Source organism: Nicotiana tomentosiformis, chromosome 10 (genome assembly GCF_000390325.3).
Source record: "Nicotiana tomentosiformis chromosome 10, ASM39032v3, whole genome shotgun sequence".
NCBI lineage: Eukaryota > Viridiplantae > Streptophyta > Magnoliopsida > Solanales > Solanaceae > Nicotiana > Nicotiana tomentosiformis.
Genome location: NC_090821.1, coordinates 10,421,420 through 10,447,971, shown reverse-complemented (window position 1 = coordinate 10,447,971; position 26,552 = coordinate 10,421,420). Strand labels below are relative to the sequence as shown.

Here is a 26,552-nt window from a genome sequence, read left to right as displayed (position 1 = left end):
ACTTATTATTTGATTTATAGTCCAATTAAATGGACTAGCCCAACACATATATTAGATTTAAATAATTAGCCCGACTTACTAGCCACAATATTTGTTTGGACTAATGTCTTGAATTTTAATATGGTCCAAATCATTTTATGGATTAAACCCGATAAAATTTAAATGCTTACAATAATCTCTCTAAAAAATAATACTCGATAAAATATATATATTTTGTATATTAATATATAATATATATCATTTTTTGGATATTTTGCTGACGAATATAATTATTTTTTGCGAGGTGTGTGAGTTCTCTTTTTTCCACCTTTGATGTTTTCTTTATACGTCGTGAATTTTCTGACAGGATAAAGTTTATTACTCTAAAAACTAATGCATACTAATGATTAGAAATTTGAAATAGGAGTGCAAAAAGAACGTCAAGTTGAAATCTGAAGGAGAGAGAGAGCGAGCTGATTCGAGCCTCTCTCTTCATTCCTCGTTCACAAAATAATAATAAAAAATCCTAAAACCCTAGGTGTTTTCTTGTCAATTTTCCCCAAATTGTTCTGCACTTTGTTGTCGATTTTTGGGGGATTCTGGCAAGGTACAAGCGATGAGTAGCAGGAGAGAAGAAGAGAGGAACGAGAAGATAATAAGAGGGCTAATGAAGCTCCCTCCCAATCGCAGATGCATTAACTGCAACAGCTTGGTGCGTTTTATTCTATTCATCTATCAATCATTATTGTAATTTGCAATTTTTTTTTTTTTTGGCTTGTTGTGAGTTAAATGTTGTTGTTACACTTACATTATGGTCTTTTTATTTATTGTGGTTACATACTTGTATATTCAGACAGGGATAGGGGTGCGAGTTAAAACATCTCTAGTTTAGGGAACCGGTAAATTGTCTGAAAAGACATTTTTAGTATTGTCATGAAATGGTTATGAACTGGGTAAAAATAAAAACTTTTAGTATTGGAATGAAATGGACGCTAATAAGGTAGTGATAAGAGTGATATTTAAGAGAACCTCCAATTTTGAACTTTTAAGTATTGGAAAGAAATAGACGTGGATATGACTCGTCGCAATTTCGCTGTTGGGATGAAATGTACGTAAATAGGGTAGGATATGTGTGAGATTATTCAGAAGATCAAGTTCGGTAGGATCAGTGAGATTAAGGAGAACTTCTAGCTTTGAGAACCTCTACTTTGTCTTAAAAGGCAAACTTTTAGTACAGGAATGAACTGGACGTTAATAGGGTAAGGATAAGTGTAAAATTAACAGGACCTTAAGTTTTGAGGACCCTGAATTTCTCTTAAAGGATGAATTTTTAGTATTGGAATGAAATGGATCTAACTAGAGTGGAATGAATACAAAGTTCATATAGTCAACCCCAACTAATTTGGGAATGGGGTGTACGATGATTGATATATTTTGGATTTGCATGTAGAGATGGAATTTTGGATGCAGTCTTGCCAATTTTCTATTTTCCTGGTATATATGTACATATGCATCAATGCTGTTTTGGCTCTTACAAATTATTCTCTTATTATTTGCTTCATATGTATTTACGTAGAGAAATGAGCTCCTATAACTTAAACAGGGAACTGAAACGAATTACTCCTCGGATCATTTCATTTCTATCTATGTTTTAAAGTTGTCACACATTAAGAAAACAATTTGATAATATTAGTTATAAGGGGTATTTGACTAAATTACCCTTATCTCTTTCTTAAATAAGTAATTAACGTCTATATGCCTTCTTGGAGAAGTATGGGTGGAGTTGAAAAACGTAATGCCTCCTTGGTTTTCTAAACAAATATTTTGCGACAAACTTTTTGGGTAAAGTGACCAGAAAAAAAGGACCGGAGGTAGTAGTTCCTTGAGATGAACAGCAGAAAGCTAATATCCCTGATCTGGCTATTCTCTGTTCGCTATTTTAGTTAATAGTTTTGGCTCATTTTCATTTTGAATGAATCAATCATTGCATCAACTACGATGTGCAGGGTCCCCAGTATGTGTGCACAAACTTTTGGACCTTTGTCTGCATGACATGCAGCGGAATACAGTAAGTGTGCTCTTACATCTTTTAATTGCAATATATGTTTTTGGGAACTTGGTTTGGGTTACGAGAATAACTGCTCTTCCTTGACTTGGAACCTTGCCAATGAGCTTAGGGATTGATTTTTTTTGGGCGGTGGGGGGGTTCTCACTCCTCCTTATGTGTATGCTGTACAATTTCTTTACTTTCATCTTACTACAGAAATAAAGTAGGGAAATACAAGCTTGGGGGTATTCAAAAGGGTTCTTTTGTTCGGAATTTTAAAATTCATTGGCACTTCTAACTGTGGTGCTTACATTCTGTTGGCCAAAACCTGACCTGTTATGGGTGCAGGACGTAGCTAATTATAGCTTCTTCAGGAGCCAATCTGTGTGAAATTTTGTGACATGAAATTGTATGAAGCTTCATATCTTATCTGAAATTTTGGCTCAGTGTGTAATAGGTCGTGTCCTCAGTTTGTAGTGCCAATTGACTGCATGCCCCTATCCAGGGAAAAATGTTCATCCTTGTGTTAATTTTTGACTAACGTGTGAGCATCCAACAGTAAGTGATGTTCATCTAAATTCATTATCTAATCATCGTCTGATAAAACATAATGGTAAATTAAATTCTAAGTTCCCCTCGTGTCTGTTTGTGATGTTCCTGAGCTTGAATTCATGAACATCAAGACATGAAAATTAAAATGTATTCATCTTATTCATTTTGCAGTCGTGAGTTCACTCACCGTGTGAAGTCAGTTTCCATGGCTAAGTTTACTTCCCAAGAGGTAGAAGCTCTTCAAAAGGGTGGTAATCAGGTACAAATATTCTCTTTACCAATAAAAAATATCAGGTTAAATAATTGCTGATTCTTTTTAATTTGAAGTTAAGATTCTCTAATTCTGTCTTTACTTTTTCAGCGTGCTAGAGAGATATATTTAACAAATTGGGACCCGCAAAGACAGTGGCTTCCTAATAACAGGTACAAGATTTGCAGGTTACTGTTAGTAGATTACTAGGTTCCAGGCGATTGTACAAATTCAAGATACAAAATGCTAACTTTCTTTTCTTGTCAGCAATGTCGATAAAGTTAGGGACTTTATAAAGACCGTCTATGTTGAGAAAAGATATGCTGGGGCACAATCCTCTGACAGACCCCCTAGAGATACTCAGGTACTATACCTGGACCAATATTTTGTCTATTGAGTACTTCAGAGTTTAGATTTCAGGCTAGAATGTTTATTGAAACTTCTTGTTATGATTTAGTAATAATATTCAAATTAGTCCTGGGTCCAGACTAATGTGCCGAATATGCATTGAATTGCCAGAACTTGAGAAGCCACGAAGATGAGATGAGAAGAGCAAGTTCTTATCATTCCTATTCTCAAAGTCCACCATATGACTTTCAGTATGAAGAACGGCGTTACGGTAAACATGCACCAGTGCTCTCTAGAAAGCCTGGATCAGATCGAGGACTTGAAGGAAAGGTGTCGAGTTTCTTGAGTCCTAGTCGTTTAAGTGATCATATGTATGAGGATAGGTTTGCTAATGAAGGATCTAATCCCAGAGCTTCAGATTACTCTGTGTCTAGTGGAGGTGATCTATTCAGGTCTGAAGCACAGTCCCCTAACTTTCAGAGAGGCGTGGGAAGTCCCCTTAGTGACACCTCAAGGGATATTTCCTATGAAGATGTACGGCAGGCCAAGAAAGATGCTGGAAGAATTTCACGAGCACAGGTCATGTATATATTACTGATTTACCTCTGTTGAACTTCAAATTACTCGGTTATTCACTGGTTGGGTGTTGTTTAAAGGTTTTCGCATTAATCAGAATATGCTGTTAAGTAATTCTTTTTCTCCTCTTTCTGGTTGAGTTCCTGGTTATAGGATCTTTATTAGTCAGAATACGCTGTTAAGAATTTATTCTCCTCTTTCTGACTTAGTTCTTGCATAGTTGCATGTCACAAATGTGCATGATAACATGGTTTTCCAAGTTAAATATGAAGGCCCCCTGATTGTCAATGAACAACAAATGAAACTTGGCAAAGCACGTCGGCGGAATGTAGAGAGTTTTAGCACTCAGCATATTATAACTAGATTGAGTTTTAAGTGGAAATGGTGCCAGAGGTAGCGAGAAAACGGAAAAGAAGCCATTTTGCATAAAAATAAAAGCAAGAAGGATATGCGATGGCATGACAATCCTCTACGTGTGAGTTGAAAGTGACATTTGTACAGAAGTTTTTAGCGAGGTTGGGATAGTAGGAGTACCACACACATCTTCCGGTATTGCTCTATTTGTTATGTATATTTATTTTTTCTACAAAACAGGTTTTGTTCTCGATTGTGATGAATAATGGAAGATAATCATCGAGCATGATATTGGCTCAGCAAAATTTATTGAAATGAAGGTAGCTTGTTGAAAACATCCATTTATTAATTGGCATGGAATAACATTTTTCCTAATTGATGGTTTGCTGAAGAAGGGGCATACTGTTAAATTCAAGATCAAGGAAACGTAATATGGATACTATGATCCTGCAACTAGAGTTGGGTTTCTTCCTATTTGACTTATAGAAAAGGCTCTTTGTCCTTTTTTACTGCAGCATTTTCTTGTGAAACTGACATGATGGTATTTGTTAAATCCAGAGAACTGCATCTTCTGGAAGTTTTGAATCGTTTGACAGCAATTCCTTGTCATTCAAGTCAGTAAATTCTGTCGGTTTAGCGGATGTTACTTCAGAATTGAAACAAACAATTGAGACCCGCTCCAGTAAATTGTCAACTTTCCCCTCTTTGCCACGATCATCGGCACTGGGAAATTCAGATGCCCCAGATCTGTTCAATGCTCCCTCAGTTCCTCAAACCGCTCCTCCTACAGTTTCAACGAAGTCTCATTTGCCAGTATCATTACCAAGTTCCTCCATGGATCTGTTTCAGCCATCTGTTTCTACTGGTCCAATTGGTAATTCAGATCAACCATCCCGCACTCTGCCACCTTCATCTTCGGACATATTCTCAGACGTTCCAAACCTGTCGTCAGCTGCAAGTGCTGATGAAAAACCATCATGTGAAGTCACTTCCAAAAATGAAGGATGGGCAACATTTGATATTCCACAGCACGCAGCAACAACAGGCATGGAACAGTTCACCCTGGCACCAACACCTGCTTATGATCATAGTTCTTTTGACTTTTTACCTGAAAAGACACAGCAGCAATCGGGTGTAACATCCACTAAGAATCCTTTGGATGTGGTTCCAGAGAGAAATGATGGATGGGCAACATTTGATATGCCTCAGCACATTACACTCACTGGCAGTAATAACTTTACCTCCAACAAGATTCAATTGGAGGGTGATTCTCAACCGAATTTGGACCCAACTTTCTCTGTCATGCTATGGCCATCACCGGTAGAATCTGCTCCTCGTGGACCAGCCGTTAGAGACTCTACTGCTTGTGCACTAAATTTGTCAATGCCTGCTCCATTTCATGGAGGTGTGCAGAATGTTGAAGCAACTCCAAGTGGCAGAAGCACTGACGTAAGTGTAGTATTTTTGAGTTTGGGAAGTGGTATAAAGAAAGTCTGAGTTGAAAATCACCTCTTGCTGACTTCTACCTTCTGCTTAACTTAACTTTATTTATGTGAAACCCTTTATGAGGTCAGATAATATTTGCTATCTTTTGTCAGTTGTGGAATGCTTTTGAAGTTTCTACTGACCACTTAGCTCTCAAGAGTGTGCCTAGTAGCAAGGAACAAGTCGTGATGAACAATGATTTAGTTGACGATCAGTATATGGGCTTAAGAGGACTAGAGGTAACTATCTTCCTAATGCGGTTGATTTATGTGTTTGCTCTTTTCCTCTTCTTATAAAGACTTCTATTCTGCAGAACATAGCTGCAGGTCAAACTCAAAGAGCTGTGCTGGATAGTGGATATCCTATTCCTAGTTTATCATCATATGTCAGTGCCTCATCCTCTGGATTGTCCACTCTTCCTGTAGCGGTCAGTTAATTCACTCCTCTGTCCCGTCCTGTGTGGCCACTCCTTTTAAACATCTAGATATCTGTACATTGTTTCCTGCTCCTTTGACATAAGGTTCTTGTTAACAGACAGGAGTGCATTCACATGCAAATGAGCAGAAGTCCAACAACCCATTTGATCTTCCTTACGATGCTGACATGGAATGCAGCAATATGGTATATCACATTTTTCATTATATTATTTTCTGAAAAATATAGTGAGAGAATTTGACGTTTTGTTTTTTGTCCTTCGAACTTCGTCCATGTTAAGAGAAATCTCCCTTGACAGCACTTCCCTCCAGGAAAAAAGAACTTTTAGGGGTCAATTGCTGCCTTTATTGTACTAAAGGAGGTTTCATACGTTGTTCAATATGATATTTACGCTAGAAATCTAGGCTAAATTTTTGGAGACATTGTAAAGAAAATAGACCTTGTGTCGGGCTTACTCAACCCCAAAATCTAGCTCAAGAGGTGAGGATTATCCAAGAACACATAAGGAGACCAATGTGGACTCTTAACACCCCCTCCCTTTCCCCCCACAAGTTTAGGGCTGAACATTTGGAGCGTGAGCAACATAATAGCCAAACATTGAGAAACACAAACAACAAGGATAAGTCTGGCTCTGATACCATGTAAAGAAAATAGACCTTGAGCCCGACTCAAACCTGAAAGTTATCTCATGAGGATTGTCCAACTCCTGTAAGGCGACAATAACCTGTACCATCAAGCAATGAGATACTCTTAACATACACAAGTGTTTACTGAATCTTGACTTCCTAAAAGTTTGTTGCTTTGGTGCATTCTAATGTGAAAGTGACTTATGCCAGCCTCAGTACTGGGACATGAGCTCATTACAAGCTGCATTGCCAAGTGACGAGATGCCAACTTCTTTTGTTGGTGATGTGACCGAATCTTGGTTCCCGCAGAACCCAGCAACAGCTTATGTTCCTAGTGTACAGCAAGGTACGTGATGTTTACTTTTCCAAAGGATCCTCTCTTCTGGCAAAATTTCAGCCTCTCAAGACGTATTCTCTCTGTAGGGACATTATTCGTTTCCGCACAACCAGCTGGCAATACAATATCGTGAGTCATTCTACTTTTGTCCATTTTTGTGTTGTAAACATCTGCAAAATTATTCTCATGAGATCTTATTTTTAGCAGGAATATTAATTCTCTACTTGCTTAAAGATAACTTAATGCACAAGTCCTCTACTTCTATGAAGATGCTTGAGCATGTTTTGACTTTGACAAGCTTTCCACTTCATTTTGATTTGTTCTTATCGCAAGTGGTTGTTTAGGGATTAGCTGACATCTGCTCTCTGGTGGGAATGAGAAAAATACCACTGTTAGTTAGTCTGTTTGGTTAATCCTATCAAATACCACTCAAAGAGGCACACTGTTATTTTAGCAAGTCTTTAATTTTAGGGCTGGCACGTTTAGCGGAAGCTTAGTTGAGCTGCACTTAAATGAGTTGCCAAAGCATCTTCTTTCTCAATGTTGGCATGGAAGGAGTCAAATAGTGCCTAAAGCAGTCACCCATTATTTAAGACAAGACATCTCTCGGTTGCTTAAAGAAATGAACTCAATTTCTTGGTTTTTTCTCTTCAGATGAAGTTTTAAAAAAAAAAAAAGCCTTGCTGTTATTCAATGAGTGCGGACTTATTCCTTGTTTTGAAAGATTAAAAAGAGATCCTTATATGAGCAGTCTGCATCAAGAATGCTTCAATAGCATTATCTCATTGCCACTAATGCAAGTTCTTGTGATATGCATGTTGGATTTAGTTTCAAGCATCTTAAAGTTGTTTGCTTTCTTGTGCTGCAGTTCTGGATGGCACCGGTCCTCGTTTTAAAGATTGAAGTTTTAACTGAATTGTTCCTTGTGCAGGAATGTCTCTACACATGGGCCCGTTGCACCTATTGGTGGAAATCCATTTGCATAGGATTGTATTCATGTATTCAACTAGTTGTGGAGTCAGCTAGGTTATTCTTTCAACTTTTGGTCCTATGTATTTTCATGTTCTGGCCATGTTTATATTGTTCAAAATATGAGATAACCCTGCAGAAAATTACCAAATTTCAAAGGCAGGTTGGCAGTTTCTCTTTCTTGTCGAGCCCTATGGTGTGTTCTGATACTATAGTCCTATAGTTGATGTGATTGTAACGTAAATTTTGTGTCTGAACTCTGAAATGGTTTAAAAGCATCTTTGTTCGCTACTTTGGTGAAGATGCAGCAAATGACTGTTCTTTCCTTGTCAGCTCCCTCAGTTGTTTATTTGTCACCCTGGTATTGCTTTAGTTGCTAGCTTTGAGATCAGGCAATATATTTATTAAGTTAAAAACTAAACATCGACCATCATTTTGTTTTTTAATTTTCCAAATTTAGCATTAAAAACATTGTTCCATAAGCCAATTATTTTCGTCGTTGAACCTTCAACGCCCCTTAACTACGCAAGTTTTATGATGAAAGAAATATTTTAATTCCTAAGCCTCCATCTTCATTTTACGCTTAATATACTCTAAACGTTTGGGTAGATAACTAGATTTTCGGTTTTCATTTTGGGGCAGGTAACTTCTCTAAGACGCTGGAATATGAAATTACTCTCATATAACGATGGATTTAAAATGACTAGTTAAGTTTTTCATAACATGACAGAATCTTGCCAGGAATACACATGGTGCCATTGTAACTGTTGGGTGTCCCTTTTCAATTTTCAATTTTCAATTTTCATTTTCCAGCTTCCCGTCATTTTTATATATATTTTTTTCTTTCTATTATATTTTCACAAAGAAAGCTCCTACTGACGGTGACCAAGTCATTCGATCCCTTAATTTTTAAAAGAAGATTCACATATTTGGATATTAAACTAGTCTTAAGGTACGAGTGTACCTCATCTCGATGAGTAAATATATTTTAAAAAAATATATAAATATTATATTAAAACTATGTTTGAGTATAAAATAAAATTTTACATAATTCAAATAAGAAAAAAAATTGTACAATATATTTAATATTAAAATTTATATACATTTCAAATTTATAGAAAATTTAAATAAGTAAGAATTTAATGCACAATATTTAATTAATTAAATTTTTTAAAATATTAGGAAATACTTAAATGACGATTTTGGCCAAATGATGATAATGCGTATATAGTTCCATTTATTGTTCCAATAAAGTTCAAGATAAATGGTGACAATTCTGGACTTTAATTTTTAGTGCCTCCGATTACGTTATTGAAGTTACCCTATTCTTCTTTATTTTGGAATTAATTAATAGAATATACTTGATATATATAATAAAAATGATAAGGATGTAATAATAATAGTTGTCTCCTCTAGATTTAGATATATTATTTGAAGTTGATGTACAATTATTAATTAAACATTTCTAGAATTTGATATTGAATTAAAGATTATAATGATAGCGGGTAATGGAAAATTTTATTAGATTATGTATTTACTATTTTTGTACATAAATGTTATGGAATGAGTGCTTGTTTTTAAGGTTAAAAGGTTATTCAATTTTACATAAGGGTTTTGGTCTATTGATTCGCGTGAATTTTAAAAAATAACCTTTAAATTTTGGGAGTATCGTTTAGTCACCGAGGAAGGGTAGGTCAAAATAACCTAACCCCGAAACTATACGTGTCGGTGTAGGAGTGATTGGGGGATAAATCCCTGTGTTAATGTGATGGGGTTGTTTCCCCTTATATGGGATGCGAATGATGTATTGAGATATTTCCACTTGAATGAGATGGGATTATTGCTAGCGAGATGTGATGTGATGTCGACCCACACGACATTGTGGTGATACGGCTTAGCCAATCGGGCTGAGATCGGACGCCATGCCGCGCACATGGTGGTATTGTGAGTGGATGTCTCGGGGTGAGACGGCTTAGCCGGTCGGGTTGAGATCAAACTCCATGCTAAAAACATGATGGTGTATCCGTGCTAAAGATCTCCCAACTTAAAATACTAAAAATCACGTGAAATTTACCTTTCCCTAACTTGACACCTAAATATTGTTTGAGTCTCTTATTGATTTCATGTTTTCTTCTCCATTTACTGTTACTCGTTCTATTGAGAGGGTGTTTAGTTTTACATACTAGTACTATTCCATATGTACTAACATCCCTTTTGCCGGGGGCGCTGCATATTTAATGGATGTAGGTGGTTCCATAGCAGGTGGTATTGATCAGTGATAGCAGCACACACTCTCTTCAACTGACTTGGTGAGCCCCACTTCATTTTGGGGTCATGTATCTCCTGTCCTTTGTACATAGCGTTTTGAGGTATATCCGAGACCTTGTTGGCGGCACTGTCGTAGCACTCTTTTGTTCCTGTTAGAGGCTCCGCAGACATAGTGTGGGTTGTATCTGTTTTTTGGAAGGTTAAACTAAAAATGTTGTAATCGTATCATCTATTCCACTTTAACTATCATTGTACAATGTACTGTTTTGGAGACTTGTTAATGACGTAACTAATGGAAATGAACTGGTGTTATTCACATGACCTCTTACTGTCTAATTAATGAAATGTATTCTTTTCTTTATTCATGAGTGAGTTGGGTAGACGGCAATGTGTAGGCTTGTTCGATCGGGGTAATTCTGTTGAGCGCCAGTCGCGCTCCCCGGGGTCGGGGCGTGACATAAATATATCTTTTGAAAAATATTATTATTTATATGGCCAAATGTTAAATCCTAAAATTATGGATATTTGTTAACACTACATATGGTTTTATCATAATTTCTCGAAGATTTATCAACTAATACAAATACCTTAACATATGAAAACAACATTGAATTATTTGTTGAAATCAATGGAAAAAGGAAAACCTTCTTTTGGTTAATATGCACTTAGGTGAATAACCACCATATTTGGTAGGATTTTTGGAAGCCATAGTTTGGTGCTCGTATGCTTTAAAAAAAAAATTCATTCATATAAACTTTAACGTTTAACTTTCTTTGTTTGAGAATAGAAGTGGTAAATTCATTAATGATTTGAAACTCCTAAATATTAGTAATTTATTTATAAAAGAAAATTTAGTGCATTTAATGTCGTTATACAAAGATATATATTTCAAATAAGGAAGGATTTAGTCACCAAAATTTAGCTAATTTTAAAGTCCTAAAAATTAAAAAAATAATTAAATGACTATTTTATCTAGTGTGAACTCTATTTTTAAAGGGAAAAAAGGCGAACGACATTTCGTTAGGGCCTTCGTACTTTTAATAGAGTATAGATAGATAGAAGGTATTATGAGTCAAAAATTTTGCCGAAATAGCACGGGGTAGCCAATTTTCGGACTGGTAATTGAAAAATAGTCAGCGTTTGCAAAGTCATTGAAAAATAGCCATTATTTTGCTGCAACACGAAAAGTTCCAGCATAATATACTGGAGATTGGTGTACCTGTGTATGAACTTCCAGCATATTATGCTGAAAATCCAGCATATTATGCTGAAATTTCACATGTAAAAAATTCGAACTCCAGTATATTATGCTGGAATATTTTTCGGATTTTCAACAGTGTTTTCGTTCAGATTTATCTTTACATAAAAAATAGCTAAATATCGATTACTTTTGAAACTGTAACTATTTTTCAATTACCACTTATAAATCTGATTATTTTTGAATTTCATATAATTTTTTAGTTAACAGTAATTGAGATTATTTTAAGAATAACGGTAGCCAAAGAAAAACAATTTGACTCCTCAACTATAATAGTGCCAAACAATTTGATAGAGAAAATATTAGGACGTAGATAGAAATATATAATACTAGTGGGAAATGACTACGTATCTACTTGACTACTCCTATATAATACGGCATATGATGCAATTACTTAAAAAAGAAAATTAAAACTGAATATTACTCAAAAAGTAGCATTCAAAAGTCAAAAGGTAGTTAAGAATCTTTAACGAGATGTCTTATGACGTGTCCGCATATCCGTTAGTCAGCAATACTTTGTTTTTTTTGTCAACCGTTTGCTCGCGCCAAAATCGGAGCATTCAAACATATGCTTTAGTTTTTCCTCACAATTTCTGCCCTAAGCCATAATCCATCTTTCTTCTTGCTTACGGGGTTTCTTCTCTCTTTCATGCCATTGGTAATGTATTATTATTATTATTATTATTATTATTATTATTATTATCTCTTCCTCCTCTCATTCAATTTTTTATTTTTAAGGAATATGTATATCTAGAAGGCTGATCAGAAAATTTTGGCATTTTCAATTCGGGTAATGATATTCTTCTTGCTTAATGTTTTTTTTTTTGCCTTTCGTAATGTATTATTGTTCCTCCCTCTCCTTCATTTTTTCTGCTAGAAATTTTATTACTGTTTTTGAGATGTCATTTAATGGATAACCATGCATGCCCTTCCATTGGTAATTCAAATATTTAATTGTTCATCGAAAGCGGAATCAACTTTTATGATGTTGCAATTTATGTTAAGCAGTTTTACTCTTTATTGGATGTAATGTATGTTACTTGGACGTTGTTGGCATCTCTGTTTGTGTATCGCCGTTTTACTTTTATAGGTATGTGTTTGTCTGTGTAGTTGATAATTATATAGTAATATGTTTACTAGAATTGCAAAAGTTGGGGTTTTCCTCTGTGTGTGTGTGACACGTATGTTTGCTCATATTTTCTCTATGCTATTCTGGATAATCATACAGCATTTGAATTCCTTTAATTTGTCTAAGAGTTAGAATTCATTTTTTGAACAATCGCTGCTCTATTGAAGGATATAAAAGTCTGTGTTCTCTCTTTTCATTTCTCCTTTTGTTATGTTCCAAGTTCAAACTGGTGCATAATTCTGATACATTAATTACTTGTACAAAAAGCCTTGGTTCTATTTAACTTCTTACGTAAAGATGTAAAATTAAGTATAAGTAAAAATATAGAAATATAACTTTACATTTTCTGTCTCTGATCTTTTCCAGACGATTAGCCTTACGTTTTCTGTCTGTTTAATTCTCTTCTCTTTTGGAAGAATTATATTCTTCAGACCATTGTTCGACTTTTAATTAAATGTTATTATTTCATGAAACTGTGCAGTGCTTTTGTCAATTTGCTTCCGCCTTCTCTACCTTTATCAAGTTACAGTAAATATGTCATCCAAAAAGTTGCATGGAGCTGAATTGTGTGTGTCATCTGCAGAGCAGCAAGCTAAGGTTATATTTATGAGATGAGATTCTGACTATTTTTTCACAATCCGGATCAATATATATGCACGTTTAAACATCTACTTCCAGATACTTTTGTAAATCATGGAGGTGATTTTAATGACGGAGTTCTGCACCAATTTTAAATCTTTAGTTTCTGGTGTAGTAAAACCTGAATAAAGGCCAACTTAAACTTTAAAAGTTATCGTTAACTTCTCCATTTTGATTGTTATCACTTTACGTTGCTAGGTGAATAAACTTTGCAAGATTTTCTTAGTCACATTGCAAATATTATTAAGCTGGGTAACCCCCACTTCAAATGTCATATATATCAGATTGCACTTCAAATGTAGTGGGAATTCAAATGATCCTTAATCTGAATCATGTGCTTACCTTCTTTGCCTGCGAGTATTTTTCACAACCATCAAATTTTACGCTGTAATGATGTGGGAATTGGATGGTGTTAATAGGTTTCTTGCACATGATATTAAGTTTTAGGATTATAGGAATGCTAATGCAAATTGATCATTAGATGGGAACATAAAGCGTTTATGAGCTTGATATGTTAAATGTGTAATAATCCATTTCTTTGAAATCCAGATCAATGAAGTTAGAAAGTTGATTGGTCCTGCTGTTGACAAGTTTCCAGCAATGTGTTCGGATGCATCAGTTCTAAGGTTTCTCAGGGCACGGAATTGGCATACAAAAAGGGCAGCCAAGATGCTAAAAGAAACCTTGATATGGAGACTTGAATACAAACCAGAGATGATCCGTTGGGTACGGCTACAGCCCCTTTATTAAATAATCATTGTTCTATAATATTCATCTGTTTGCGTTTTTATATTAAATATATATGTTGATCAATAGTTTGTCTCTAATTAGGATGATATTGCTCAACAAGCAGAAACTGGAAAAGTTTACAAAGCCAACTACTTTGACAAATATGGAAGGACTGTTCTTGTCATGAGGCCTGGAATACAGGTACATAAATAATGAGAAGCAGTTCGCATGATTTTCTTTCTCTGATATCTTTGTATTCTCCTGGCTCTTTCAGAACCCACACTCAGTAGAGAAGCAAATGAGATATTTAGTGTATTGCATGGAGAATGCCATACTGGATCTAAAATCGGGTCAGGAGCGAATGGTTTGGTTAATCGACTTTGAAGGGTGGAACATGTCAAGTATATCAGTGAAGGTGACCCGAGAAACAGCACGTGTACTACAAGATCGTTATCCAGAGAGGCTAGGTCTTGCAATCTTTTATAATCCGCCAAAAGTTTTTGAATCCTTCTGGATAGTAGGTGCCTCTAACTTCTATTTACAGTTTTTTTTGCTAATAATGTATTCCACCACAACTTTCAACACTTCTAATAGTATTTTAGTATGCATTTTGCAGTTGGTAAAACCATTTCTTGAGAAGAGGACATACAAGAAAGTGAGGTTTGTCTACCCAAATGATGCACATACTCAAAAAGTAATGGAAGATCTATTTCATATGGACAAGCTAGAGTCCTCATTTGGGGGGAAATGCACACAAGGGTTTGAATATGTTGCCTACTCCAAACGCATGAAAGAGGGGGATAAGAAGATGTCTGAATTTGTTAAATCTGGTGTTCCATTGCCCTCTGACCAATATGTGACTGCTGAGACACGAGAATCCTCAGCGCGAGACAATAGTTTTGAGTTGTCTGAGGATGGTTTATCCTCTACTGATGAAACAACATCAAACTTGGAAAGTTCAGATATTGAGACTGAAGATCTGCAGATGAGTTGTAAAGATGAGGTCAAAGTTGATACAACTGCTGCTAAAGAGATAAAACAAAGCGAGTAGACACTAAAAGCAGCTATCTGTTCTCTCTCCTTTTCATTTACTCTTTCATTATTCTACATGATAACCTTATTTGGAGCTTAATTTACAAATTTCTGTAACAATTTGCAATTATATAATAGCCAACAACTTCCTCATAAAATGTATATCGGTGGTGTATTATTTGAAGATATTCGATAACTAGTACTAGTAGTTTTTGGCACATAGCTTTTGTGCAGAGAGATTAGTATAAAGATCATTTCTCTGTTTGTTTTTCAAGTTTCTGTTTATCTTCATTTTCTTTTCTTTCCTTCTCTTTCCCAAGTCACTGCCTAAAGTTGTATGCACAAATAAAAACAGACCAAAGTTAACAATATTTGCTGTGGAACTACAATATTAGCATTCTCATATAGTAACTGTCTAAAATGATCAATTGAAACTCTTTTAAGTATAATGAAATTATATAACATTGCCACAACACTATAAAAGTAGTACTATACACTAGATAGATATAGCAGTCTTTTTGTTGAGGATTCAAGAAGGGGAGTCTTGGAGTAACGGTAAAGTTGTCTCCGTGTGATCTATAGGTCACGCGTTCGAGCCGTAGAATCAGCCACTGATACTTTGCATCAAGGCACACCCCCTGGCCCTTCCCGGACCCTGCATAAATGTAGGATGCTTCGTGCACCAGACTTCCTTTTCTTTTGGTTGCAGATCCAACTCAGAATGTTCAGATCCTCAAAGCTCCGTAAAAGAAGGATAAATACTCCACTCACAAGGGAGGTAAAATTTGGTGAAATCCTTGATAAAGATCAGTCAAAAATAGAAACTTTCTCCAAATCTGCTTAGCAAATTCAGATTGGAGAGAATTTACTTTAAACTATATTTAAAGTATTTTTTTTTTCATCTTATTGTAAATAACAACAATGATTGAAAAGTAAGTGTGTCAAAACTCCAGTTTCTACTCATCATAGTTTGATATTTAGCTTTTAGGCTGTTATTATTTGCATGCACTATACTGTACCAAATCAAATGCCTTAATTTAATACTATGACCTTTGTTTTTAAAACGCTAAATTTACAAGTATTTTATTCGGTATGACTAAATTGATTAATAAAAACTGAAAGATCTAAGAGAAAGGAGATTTATCATCCTTGGTTCTATTGTTCCAAAAATATATATCAATTACTTTTTGAAAGCCAACAAAAGAATTATTGATGAAGGTTTTAAACACACTTTCCTCAATTTGAAAGGAGTAAATTTTGGTATAACAACAACAAGTGGAGTTTGGAAAGGGTACGATATAAGCAGTGTTACTCCCACCTTGGGAGGACAAAGAGGCCGTTTCCGATAAATTTTGATATAAGTTATTTGTTTGAAGATTTTAGTGCCATATAGGCAAATACCATGTCTAATATAATTTTGAAAACTACTCTAATTCAACCAATTGAGCATCAATAAGTGAAATAAATAAATAAATAGTCAGGGTAACCGACTTTAGATTAGATTGACGTATAATTATTATTGTTATGGTTGTTAAATAAACAAAAAAGTAGCTTTGATGAATATTGACCTTAAATACATATTCATGAGCTGGTCCAAAAATCTTTATACTTTTTTCCCCTTTTAATTGGTAATTCGTATGGTGTCACAATTAAAAGTAGGTAAACTATAAGATTCAAAGTCATATGGTCCTGCCATTTACATTTCACAAGCCATCTCATTTGTTTGCACTCAATGGAGGTCTGAATCTTAATCATTCAGATCTCAGACGTTAAGTGCGTTTGTTTTTAAAGCCTGAATCTTAATTATTCAGATTTTAATCATTAAGTGTGTTTATTTTTTTTACTTCACAACTACTTAATGGATATGAATAGGTGTGTATGATTAAGATCTATAACTGAGACTTAATTTTATTAAGATGCTATCATCCATATTCATTATTAACTGCCGCCACCGCCTACCATTATCAACTAACACTGTGTCGCCGCCACCACCACCACACCACCATCATCATCAATCATAGCCGCCACCATTATCGACTATCACCACCCACCATCTCCACCACTGCCGCCACCATCATTCTCAACCACAATCAACACTCATTCACCTCAACTACCACAACTAACTATCCTATCACCATCAACAACCACAACCGACACTGCCCATCATTATAACCTACCACCACCCACCAACACATTCCTCAATCACAACTACCATCGCCACCCGTCATTATTACCTATCACCACCCACCGCCACCATCCTCAATCATAATCGCCATCATTACCAATCACCACTAGCTACTACCCTTAACCACCATCGTCAACCAAAACTACCAACAACTACTGGCTTTAGTCGGCATTCACCCGTTAGCCATCACTATCAAACAACTATCCTATTTTAAAAAATTATATATTTTATTAATAGAATATTAGATTAATTAGTATTTTATTTAAATTTTATGTTTATTAATTTTTAAATAAAGATAAATCTTATACGTTCAGATGTTAAAAATTAAAAAGTTTTAATTATTTATTATTCAAATCTTAATACACATCATAATATTTGGTTGTGTATTTAGATTCAAATGTTTTAAATGTTAACTAATACGTATCTTTTGATACTGAGATGTCTTAAAAAAACAAATGAGGCCTAAATCTAACAGTCATCCCAAGCACATGAAAAGGTTCATTATTAAACTATTATTATTGAACAAGTAAATCAAATCCTATTTGGCTGTTGTCTGATTCCTCATTCAAATGCCATTTTTCTTCAAACCTATGACCATGACTAATCATATCGATCAAAAATTACAGAACAGAAAGGGACCAAATTTACACTAGTAAATGACCAATACAAAGACCCAATATCCAGCAGATATTAATCAATAGGCTTTAGCTTAGGTTAAAAAGAAGCAGAGTTGTTGGGTTTTTGTGGATACTATCGAGATTGATCTCTATTTCAAAGCTGGTATGTATTTTCTCTTTGTTTAGTGTTTCTTGTTATTTGAATATAAAAATCTTTTCTGTGTTTTTCATATTTTCCTTTTTCTTGTCCTTTTTTGCCAGGACGAATTGGTGGTCATTGAATTTTGCATTTGTGTTTGTATTGATTTGTCAAAGGTGGGATTTTTATCTATTCTTTGTCTTGATCTAAAGGGAATTGAGTAATTGATCCTTACTTTAAAGATTTTGAGAAGAACTAGGTGGAAACAGTGAAGAAAAAATACATGTTCAGATCCCACTTCTGACAAAGTTGCCTCTTTTGTTCATAAAAAAACAAGAGAGATGGATATTGGATTGTCAAAGATTGGAGTTAAAATGACTAAAGCTGTAATCTTTCCGATTAAAGTGTGTTATAGGACAGTTTGGAATCATCCATTCCTTGTGTGTATGCTGTGTTTCTTGGCATTTCTGTACACATCATTTCCTTTTGTATTTTCCCTATTGGTGACAGTCTCACCTGTTCTTGTTTGCACTGCTCTTCTGCTTGGAACTTTGCTAAGTTATGGTCAGCCTAACATACCCCAATTTGAAATGGAAGAAAATACAGCTGATGGTATAATGCCTCTGAAAACTAGGTTGTCACGAGATGTTAGTCGTGTTGAGAGTGACAATAGATATACTGATCAAGAGAGGGATAAAGTAGACCAGTCAACTGATAAATCTAGCTTGCTTAGTGAGGTTCATAGAGGTCAAAGATTTGGCGATCATTCTCCTCTAGTTGATGGAGTTTCTCGGGAAGTGGCAAGGGAGTTTCATGAGCAGAAGAATGAAGAGAAAATTGGTGATGAGGATCTTATGGAGAATCAGTACTCTCCCTCCTCGAAGGCTGACGATGAGAGTGTTGAATTTGATAACGACAAATCAGTTGATTCCTTCGATTCTAGAAGGGTTAACCTTGATTCTCCTCCCGGTTCACCTTGGAAACAAAGGGAGGAGGAATACAACGAGGCCTTAGATTCAGGGTCTGATCGAGCAGAGAGCTCTTCTCCGGATGCTTCAATAGCTGATATTATGCCAATGCTTGATGAGTTGCATCCGCTTTTAGATGAAGACAATCCTCAACCTGTCAATATTTCGCATGATGTTTCTCATGCTGCTTCAGAGAGTTCCAGCGAGTCCTCCGAGGGTGATAATGAATCTGATGATGGTTCTGAAGACCAGGAAGAACTAGCAGCTGCAGATGATGAGAACGAAGACGAAGAAGAAACACGAGACAAAGAAGATCCAAAGTCTGCTATTACATGGACAGAGGAGGATCAGAAGAATCTAATGGACTTGGGAAGCTCTGAGCTAGAAAGGAATCAACGGTTAGAGAGTCTTATTGCAAGGAGAAGATCAAGGAAGAACATGAGTTTGATAGATGAGAAGAATTTGATAGACTTGGTAAGTGCTAATTTTCCATTAAACATCCCTCCCATTTCAACAGCAAGACAGAACCCTTTTGATCTTCCTAGTGATAACTATGACCTTGGACTGCCTCCTATCCCTGGCTCTGCTCCATCTATTTTATTACCGAGGCGGAACCCGTTTGATCTTCCTTATGACCCAAGTGAAGAGAAACCTGATCTTACAGGAGACAATTTCCAACAAGAGTTTATCACATCTCAACCAAAAGAGCCATTTTTTAGGAGGCATGAAAGTTTTAGTGTTGGACCCTCAATCTTTGGGCTGAACAAGCAAGACAAGAAAGATATACGCTTGAGACCTTATTTTGTTCCTGATATGATGGCTTCTGAAAGAACAAGTTATTCACCATTTCAAAGGCATCCTAGCGATCTCAGTGATTCTAAGGTAAGTTCTGCTCTTGAAACAGAGTCACAGGGTTCTATTGAAGATCTGGAAGACAAGAACCTCACTGAAGAAGATGTAGAAGACAAGAACCTGAATGAAGAACATATCTTCAAGGAACCAGAGCTGATATCTAAGATAGAGAATGCTGCTGATGATGTCGGACATGGAAGCCAATCCTCCGAAGAAGTTGAATGTCTGGTCCTAGGTGCAGCTGATAAGAGAGATATTGAACTCGATGACACTGATGTTAAACTGCAGAATGTGGAAAATCGTCATAAAGTGGGACCAATTGTGTTCCATGAAGAAACAGCGGCCAGTTCCATGGAACTTGATCCGTCTAAAATTAGTTCAAAGTCAGAAACTTCTGAACAAAAATTTAGTAGTCAGTCAAGCTCCTCTTCATCGTCAGAAGTAAGTGAAAGGACCTTTGCTGACAAAGAAGTAGTGAGATTAAGTTCAGAGGAAGCAATGAGTCATGTTGAAACCATCTCCGGGCAACCTTCACCAAATGGGTCAGATCTAAACATCACAAGCAATTCAGTGGACGAGAGCTTACATTTGGAACCTATTTATGATGCCAGTCCTCCTTCCATTAAGAAAAATATTTCTTCCTCCTCAATTGCTTCAGATCCACTTCCAGACTCTGAAATGGAGTTGCCCCCTGAATTGGTTAAAAGAACTGTTTCTTTTATTGAGAGGGAACCTAATAATCAAGACATTGAGAAGTCCATTCCGACTAATGAACGGATTCTTTCATCAGTAGATTCCCAAGAATTGCGGCCGAGAGAGCCGGTAATGGACAGAGATGATCTTGATGTTGCAAAGTCGGAGGTATCAAAATGTGATGAAGTCTTTGGCAGTGCAAGTGCTCCTCCACTACATGTACGAGAGACTCAGGCATCTATTGACTCAAAATCGTCCAAAAAAGTAAGTAGTATTATTCACTATTCAGTACTATAAATTACAAAAGCTTGAGGGATCAGCCCTTTTACAGACAAAGAGAGTTATGGTGCATGTTCTTTAATCTATTTGGACTAAATTGGGTGATACCGAGATCTTAGCCTTCATAATATTTTAATAAACCTTTTTTTAACTTCTCTTAAATTCTTCTTTATTTGAGATAATCGATCTTAATCACTTAATGGATTTGAAGTGACGTAACATAGGCCAAAAAATGTTGGAAATACATCATTTCCAATTTAACCAAACATATGTTTTAGATGATACACCATGTATTTTAATATATTGAACCAAGAATCTGAATACAATTAACACGTACAAATTTAGTAAATAATCTGGTAACTATAATACATTGTATTACTATCCACATATAGCAATCCGTGTATAAACTTGTCCTTAAGCAAGCATCCCCTTAGGTAAACTTATACATATTTTCCATCTTAGGAACATATGCACCCTTGAATGTCAAAGATATATTGTCACCACTGTTATAACCTTGTATTAACAGTGTGAGATGCTTTTGTTAAACTGTTTGAATGTGATGTCTAAGGTCAACTGATAACTCATAGTGATAGGACTGAAGATGATTCCCCCCCCCCCTCCAACCCTATTTTGCCTAGTCTATCTATGAGTTGACAATACGAATGGAGTGGCAAATTCTTTTGTTGTATTCTGGTTTTAGTTTCTGAAAACTGAAATAGTGATGCCACAACGTTCTTCAAGATTTTTGTTTCCCTTATGTCTTCTTCTAGCAAATATGTACCACTTTTTTGAGAAATGTCAGACACAAATCTAGTTTCGCTAACAAAGCTGGCTTACATAGCCTTGGATAAGCTCTCCATATTTTCTTTCATGGTAGGATCTATCATCTCATCAAATGAGCCAGAATCATAAGAATTGTGCTAACAGTTACATGGTTTATTGGATTCTCTTTGGTTTTTGAAAGTTTAGCCCCACCCCCCCCCCCCCCCCCCGCGTGTATCTTTGTAACTTCTTTTGTGGTGCATTCAATAATAGAATAATGAAAAATTATCAGTTAGTCTTAAGCTTAACTTCATTTTCTCTCTGTCACCTCATAATCAAATTATGGGCACGAGGAGAAATGTATCTCCATATTTGCATGTTCAAAATGGTTTCTGTAGAAGAAATTAGATGTGGAGTTATGTATTGGATTTGTCTTTATCCTTGAAGGATAAATATATAAACCGATCGAGAAAGATATCATAGAATACTCTATTGTTGGACTCTTTCATTTGTTTCCATTTCTTGGCCTTGGACATGAGGTTTTCTCCTCTGTTCGTCTATGAAAAGTTCTCATGTTACTTCAATAGTTAACATCTTGGAAATAGGTAGTGTCCTGCTTTTCCTAATGGTAAATGGCTTAAAGTTTGATCATTTACTTGGAAAGAAATTATTCTTGCAATCTTTTCAGTTTTTCCTTTTTGAATGGAAAGTTTTGGTTCAAAACTATCAAAATGAGGTCAATTCTAGAAATCCCAGTTCGTCGCTACGAGTGTTAGGACAAAGAGTGAACGCTACTGGAGGCGAAAGACATGTCCTAGTGACGTTTTCCTAGAACGAGATGTGCATTCCTTAGTCTTGCAAGAAGTTTTGGATCTTATATTAAGTGAAGAAGTTACGATATACTGTTCTCGTTCGAGCAATCTTTAGGTGGTCAAACACACTGAAAGGACATGCTTCAGTGTGTAGATGTTCCGCTAAACTTGGTTCCAATGACCATATATTTGTACTGCGAAGGCATGTGTATTTATTGGCATATACTTCTACTTATAAATATGTCCTCACATTGATTTGTAATTAAAAATGTTTTTGCTGGATCTTAAACACGAGAAGTGGACTACTACTTTGGGTATCCTGCTATTAACTTTAGAATTTGATAAATAAAATTTTGGATGTGACAGAAATTAATTATGATAAAACATATTTCTGCACAAAGCCCTAACCTCTAAATATAAACTACTAAACTTAAGAATCTGGAAAACAAAATGTGGAATTTGCAGAAGGTAGATAAGGAGCACTAGTTAATTGTTAAAAAGTAAACTTACTTATTATTAGAGGAAACTATCAAGAGAACTATTGTTATCACAGGAGAAGAAAACATAACAGAGAAAAATAACTGCTAGAGAATTCTTCTAGAAGTTTTTCTTTGCGGCAGCTGATGAGGGTATTTTCGGTTGCTGATTCTTAGGTCAAAGTGGGAAAGGTTACAGATGGAATATGGCTTTCATAGAGATGAAGCGTGGAGCCTTTTAGAAGAATTCCTATTTCATAGGGAGTAAGTTCAAATTAACTGCTAAATCAAACTCTTAGCAGAGTAAATATTTGGTCTGAAAGCTCAAGAGCTAGGAGAAAGAAAAGAAACTGCACGATGTCTTCAAAGATTACTTGAGTTTGTGCTATTATCAACAGATTCAGTTCAAAACTGATTGTTTATTATCGGTTAATACTTTTTTTTTTTGAGACGGGTAAAAATATTATTGGTTACAGATGAAATTTGAAATAAAATCGCAGTGAGCTCCGGGTATTTGAGATTGTTGTACCAAAGGAGGACCAAGAGCGCACAAATATTTTCTCTGCCTAGTGATTTGATAAAAAAGATCTGCCTATCATTCACCATAAGTCCATAAGTAAGAGTTGAAGTACTGATGGCTACCTTTGTCTTTGCCATATGATATGCACTGTTGATGTCATGCATCTTACCAAAATAACTGGTCTTTTTTTAATTGTTTTATTCTTTCACCATGGGGGGTGGAGAAAAAACATTGCAAACTACTGTCCACTTTATGTGATTATGGAGTTAATATATGTTACTGCCATCCTTCTTCCTCTTGTTCTTGTTTGAATGCTCCTAGTTTCCACGTGTAGTCAAGTGAATTTATTTTTGATATACAGGAGCCACCTGTTTCCCCAGTTGAGTCAACTGAGAAAGAAGGCACCACGGAGAGCTTGAATGTGTCAAAAATCCAGGAAGTTGTTCCTCCTATTGTCAACTCTCCCAGGAGTCCCGAGTCTGCTCCTGAGCCACCTAATGCTAAGGTGAAAACTAAAGAATCTGAAAGTTCGAAAAATGGACCAGTGCCTAAAGTGTCAAGTTTGAAAGACCACGAGATGGGATTACCAACTGTTGAACCAAGACCAACTGAAGATGTTGATTTGATTCATAAGCATCTTCCTGAAGAGGATGCTGAAAGACCCCTTGCAAGAGACTCCAAAGGCAAGGGAGCTTCTTCACATTCACAGAGCGTGGGGACAGACTCAGCTACGATACAAGTCGTGAAAAACCATACAGATAAACCAAACACGAGCTTCCAACGAGAATCAGAAATGGGACCAAGTGAAGCCAGCTCATCCAAGAATTCTGAATTAAGTCCTAAAGAATTTGTTGTATCTGAAATAAGTGAAGCTGATGTTGGAAAAGTAGATCATAAAGTTGTAAAACAAGATGATAAGGCAACAACCACTGGAAAGCCAGATCATGTAGTTGAGTTGCCTCAAGAGACAGGTCTGGTTACAGGTGATGTTAAAGGCAAGAAAGAGAACCCCACAAGTGAGGCTCAAGTTCAAGTTCAAGCGACTCCGAAAGAGAATGAGTATAGCTAGTATATTGGGAGAGAGAGATAGAGGAATCCTTTGGGTATTTTCTTTGAAACTTCTTTTTATTTGTTAGTAAATGAATGATTAGATGTTCAAGTTGGTGTTTAGGTTAGGATTATTCTTTTTTCTTTTTTGATTGTGCATTGGTGATGAACTGCTTCTCCTTCAAGAATAAGTTTCTAATTGATTTCTTGAAGTATTTTTCTTAGCAGTTCTGGAGATTATATATAATAGTGGAGAAAAAGGGGTTATTCCTTGTTACAGATAAACAATGCCTTTTTTGGCATGTAAAAGTTATTGTTAAGTGTTTCTGTGGAAAATAATAGTGAGATCAAGTTCCTTTGTTTCTTCTTTTGTTCTACCCTCCCCTCTTCCCCTCTTCTTTTCCTCTCTTTTTAAGCTTTCTTGTTTTAGGTATGAATGCATGTTAAATTTACAGTCATAGCCATTGGCATTGCCTCCACAAGAAGCACATATAGTGCCCTTGACTGTGATAGTCACCAAATAGTTATTGGCACCAAAATAGCCATCACCATTGCTTCCACTTACTATAACTATTGCCCCCCCCCCCCCCACACACACACACACACACACCAAAACCAACAACTGCATAATTGACCCCACCATAATTTAAAAAGGGGCAGCCCGGTGCACGAAGCATCTGCATTCGCATAGGGTCCCTGGAAGGGCCGCACCTCAAAGGGTGTGATGTAGGCAGCATATTCCGATGCAAGCATCGGTGGTTGATTCCATGGCACAAACTCGTAACCTATAGGTCACACAGAGACAACTTTATCGTTGCTTCAAGCTCCCTTTCGCCCCCACCATAGTTACTTGGCCAAAAATATACCCTCTTGCCCTGACACTTAGGACCCGTTAGGCCATAGATTTTGCTAAAATAAATTTCAGTTTTATTTGGCAAACACATGTTTGGCCATAAATTTTGCCTACATTTTGGCAAAATCTCAAATCCTGAGCTGGTTTTGGGCCAAAATATCACTATTACATTTTTTAAAAATTGCCCCATACCTTTGTATTTTATAAAAGAGCTCACCATTTATTATTTTGTAACAATGTTGTTTCGTCTTCTCGGTCACCTGATAGTGTATCGTGTAGTTCATTATAAAAATAATAATTTTGTATTAAATTTATTTATGTTCAGGACTATGGTTTGCGATAATATAATGAATGTTATTGATAATGGTATTGTTGGGCATTTGTGATAGTTTTTAAAACTTGTAGGTATAAGTCATGTTTCATGTTTTTTCAAAATAAATTTAAGAAATATGTTTTGAAAAAACATATTTTTATCTTCAAACCAAACTTCACCCAAATCAGATTTTTGAGAACAAATTTAAAAATTTATGGCCAAACGCTAGCTCAATAATTTGCATCAAGGCTAGCTCTAATCTCTAGATAGAAATAGCTGTCATATGCTGAACCAGCAAACACACACACACATGCATCCAGGTCGCACTCATGCACACAACTATCTATAACATATTTAAATGCATTTATCTCTAAATCTGTGTTCTCTGAATTTGTAGCATTACTGTTTGTTCAATAATATATCATTATACTCAACACAAAGCAAACACGCACATGCATGCCCCTGCCCTGATTCATACAAAGCTAAGGTAGTGGACGACATACATGCACCCGTTTGACCATAAATTTAGATTTTATTTGACAAATATATGTTTGGCCATAGATTTTGTCTATATTTTGGCCAAATCCTAAATGTCAAATCCCAAATCCCAAAACCAGCTGGTTTTGGGCCAAAATATCACTATTATATTTTTTAAAATTGTCCCAAACTTTTGTATTTTATAAAAGAGCCCACCATTTATTATTTTGTAACGATGTTGCTTTGTCTTCTCGGTCATTTGATAGTGTATCATGTAGTTCATTATAAAAATGATAATTTTGTATCAAATTTATTTATATTCAGTACTATGGTTTGCGATAATATAATTAATATTATTGATAATTGTATTGTTGGGTATTTGTGATAGTTTTTAGAACTTGTGGGTATAAGTCATATTTTTTCAAACCAAACTTCACCCAAAACAGATGTCCAAACACATTTTCATCTTCAGAATAAATTTGGGAATCTATGACCAAACGCTAGCTAAGTTATAAGTTGGGATTAATCATAAGAAATACCACTATC

The 26,552-nt window shown here is 35.7% G+C and overlaps 3 protein-coding genes across 4 annotated transcripts; all 3 read left to right on the top strand.

The window, feature by feature from the left end:
• Positions 1-376: 376 nt before the first annotated feature.
• LOC104120213 (probable ADP-ribosylation factor GTPase-activating protein AGD14) lies at positions 377-8,290 on the top strand. Its single transcript, XM_070187791.1, has 13 exons — positions 377-691; positions 1,986-2,047; positions 2,750-2,837; positions 2,940-3,001; positions 3,096-3,192; positions 3,348-3,755; positions 4,665-5,555; positions 5,705-5,830; positions 5,905-6,018; positions 6,126-6,212; positions 6,863-6,998; positions 7,076-7,118; positions 7,921-8,290. Exons 1-13 carry the CDS (start codon positions 596-598, stop codon positions 7,973-7,975), a joined length of 2,265 nt encoding a protein of 754 aa, XP_070043892.1. The 5' UTR covers positions 377-595; the 3' UTR covers positions 7,976-8,290.
• Positions 8,291-12,040: 3,750 nt separating this feature from the next.
• Positions 12,041-15,287, top strand: LOC104120211 (uncharacterized). 2 transcript variants are annotated; one of them, XM_009631946.4, is made up of 7 exons: positions 12,041-12,142; positions 12,223-12,274; positions 13,095-13,210; positions 13,802-13,978; positions 14,084-14,182; positions 14,256-14,498; positions 14,598-15,287. In XM_009631946.4, exons 3-7 carry the CDS (start codon positions 13,148-13,150, stop codon positions 15,030-15,032), a joined length of 1,017 nt encoding a protein of 338 aa, XP_009630241.1. In that variant the 5' UTR covers positions 12,041-12,142; positions 12,223-12,274; positions 13,095-13,147; the 3' UTR covers positions 15,033-15,287. The 2 variants fall into 2 exon arrangements, with proteins under 2 accessions (XP_009630241.1, XP_009630242.1); XM_009631947.4 differs by lacking the exon at positions 13,095-13,210 and having other exon boundaries at positions 12,044-12,142.
• A 2,550-nt stretch (positions 15,288-17,837) lies between these two features.
• LOC104120210 (uncharacterized) lies at positions 17,838-24,725 on the top strand. The gene is made up of 3 exons (XM_018779054.3): positions 17,838-17,978; positions 18,077-20,731; positions 23,678-24,725. The coding sequence occupies exons 2-3, from the start codon at positions 18,296-18,298 to the stop codon at positions 24,383-24,385; spliced, it is 3,144 nt and encodes a 1,047-aa protein (XP_018634570.2). The 5' UTR covers positions 17,838-17,978; positions 18,077-18,295; the 3' UTR covers positions 24,386-24,725.
• Positions 24,726-26,552: the final 1,827 nt, after the last annotated feature.